General features: G+C 54.7%; 1 protein-coding gene across 1 annotated transcript in view; it reads left to right on the top strand.

Moving 5' to 3' along the window:
• The first annotated feature begins 192 nt into the window (after positions 1-192).
• HUNK (hormonally up-regulated Neu-associated kinase) overlaps positions 193-2409 on the top strand; it is a 35754-nt gene continuing 33537 nt past the window's right edge. The window contains 1 exon segment of the mRNA XM_031063778.1: positions 193-198. Within this exon segment, the coding sequence (XP_030919638.1) occupies positions 193-198 (6 nt within the window).

Raw genomic sequence — 2409 nt, 5'->3', positions numbered from 1 at the left:
CCGCGCAGCTCCCGCGGGGCACTCCGCCTTCCTCCCGCGCTGCTTCGGCTGCCTGACCTCTCTTTGGTTTTTTGGTTTTCCTTTAATATTAAATTTTCATCTCCCCCCCGGTTTGTTTGCTCACTTTTCCCGGCGAGAAAAGCGGGGTTTTTGGTGGGACTTGTGCCGCTGGGGAGCCGCCGCTGTCGTGACATGCGGGTACGCACAGGTACTTGTCGCGCACCTGGCCCTGGGAGATGCTGCGGGAGGGGGCACAATCTCGAGTTGGCTCTTGTTTAGCCACACAACATCTGAGTGCTGTTAGAGAGGCTGAGGGAGCTGGGAAGGGGCTCAGCTGGAGAAAAGGGGGCTCAGGAGGGACCTTGTGGCTCTGCACAGCTCCTGACAAGAGGGGACAGCTGGGGGGGACAGGGCCAGGAGGACAGGGAACGGCCTCAGGCTGGGCCAGGTTGGACAGCAGGAGGAGTTTCCTCATGGAAAAGGGTTTTAAACATTGTCAGGGGCTGCCCAGGGAGGTTTGGAGTGCCCATCCCTGGAGGTGCCCGAGGAAGGAGTGGAGGCGACATTCAGCACTCTGGGCTGGGGACAAGGAATGGGAATGGGGCACAGCTTGGACTCGGTGTCTGTTCCAGCCTCAGTGACTGCGGGATTCTGTGAGCTCTGGGATTCTGCCTCTCATGTATCCCTCACAGAGGGTTCCCTGCCGGAGCAGGGTGCTGGGTGGCTGCTGGGGCTGTGTTGGTGTCGTTCCCTCCTGTTGGTGTCGTTCCCTCCTGCTCCATCAGCCCAGGGAAGGTGCTGCTGTGGGTGATGTCATTCCTGCACTCCCGGGCAGTGATTTCCTCATTCCGGTTAATTTGTCACGGACAGAAATTTAATACGGGGCTCTGAGAGTCTCATCGTGTGAAAAATGATAAGGTTTGTGAACATTATCCTGTAGGAATGCATGAAAAAAATAAAATAAATAAATGTTGCTCTGCTCTGTTACCAAGCGTGCGCTTCTCCTTGGTAACAGAAACATCCAATGATCCTGCGGTTGATAAAAGGCACATGCACACACACGTCCTCCCCACCTCCACGTTTTGGGGTTGCTACATTTATCTCAGTCTGTTAAGAGAGGAAAAAAATAAAAAAGAGCCACCACCCCCCGCTCTGTCTCAGCTCCCAGGTCTGCTGCTTGATTCGGGTGGTTTTTTTCTCCCTCGGAGGTGTTTCGAATAACACACGCTGTGACAAAGTGCCGAGCAGAACCTCGGCGAGTCACCCTTCCTTCCTTCCTTCCTTCCTTCCTTCCTTCCTTCCTTCCTTCCTTCCTTCCTTCCTTCCTTCCTTCCTTCCTTCCAAGTGGCTGTAAAGCCACTGTTGAGCTGAGGGCATTGCCTAAATCCAATAGGGCTGCCCTAAAACAAGTGTAAAGCAGAGCCTCGCTCGTGCTGAGCCTGAATTCAGGAGGATTGCCCTGAAGCAGAGCCTCGCTCGTGCTGAGAAGAGGGTAATGCTTCCATTCAGGAGGATTTCCCTGAAGCAGAGCCTTGCCCCTGCTGTCCGGAGCTGTTCTGGCAGAGCCCAGGCCCTGCGGGTCACTGAAATGTCACACTTCAGTCAGGGGGGCCCCAACAGGTTTGGATTTGCAGCAGACTTTAGCAACTCTGGAGGAGTTAATGTCTCAGAAAACGGAGTGTTTGGGGACGAAATCCCTGGATTAATGACCCCCAGGCAGGCTGGGACCCGTGGCCCTGACTGAAGGCATTGTGCAGGCTCGAGGCAGTGCCAGCAATCTGCCATTACCTCAGCCTGGCAATCCTGGGAGCTGCCAAGGTGCCCAGGAGGGTGGGATGGCCCATTCCAGGGGCCAGGCTCCTTCAGCAGGGCAGCTGGAGGTGCTGCCCTGGCGCTGACCTGTGTGGGACGGGGCTCAGCAGCTCCTGCCAGCTGGGCAGGGTGAGCTGAGGTGAGCCTTTAAACCTTCCCTTGCCACGTTTTTATCTTGCTGGGCTCCAACCCACACCTCTCACGGTGCTGCCACAGTGTTCTTTTTATTTTATTTTATTTTCTGCACGTTGTTGTTTTCTGGGCTTGGAAAAGCCCTTGGTGCAGTTAGGAGCAGGAGGATGTCGGGCAGATTGTCCTTTGGGATGAAACATCGCAGCTGTAACCTGACATTTTGGGGTAAAGGGCTGGCTTGTCAGCTCAGCTCAGGCAGTCTGTAGTGCTAACCCTGAGCAAACACAGCTCCTCTGTGAACAGCAAGCCACTTTGGCTTTCAGTGGTGACTGAGCTGTGTCTGGGTGACTTTGGGAGCCTGTGCACAGCACACCCTTGCGTGGTTCCAAGTCATTCTCTGGGTGATGGGGATCAGCCAAAGGAGATCTCTCTCCTTGATAAAGTCAGATAATTTTATAATATATT

The sequence above is a fragment of the Geospiza fortis genome, unplaced genomic scaffold, assembly GCF_000277835.1.
Source record: "Geospiza fortis unplaced genomic scaffold, GeoFor_1.0 scaffold659, whole genome shotgun sequence".
NCBI classification, from domain to species: Eukaryota; Metazoa; Chordata; class Aves; order Passeriformes; family Thraupidae; genus Geospiza; species Geospiza fortis.
Note: the sequence above shows the minus strand (reverse complement) of the source record. Positions and strands in the feature narration are given on the sequence as shown.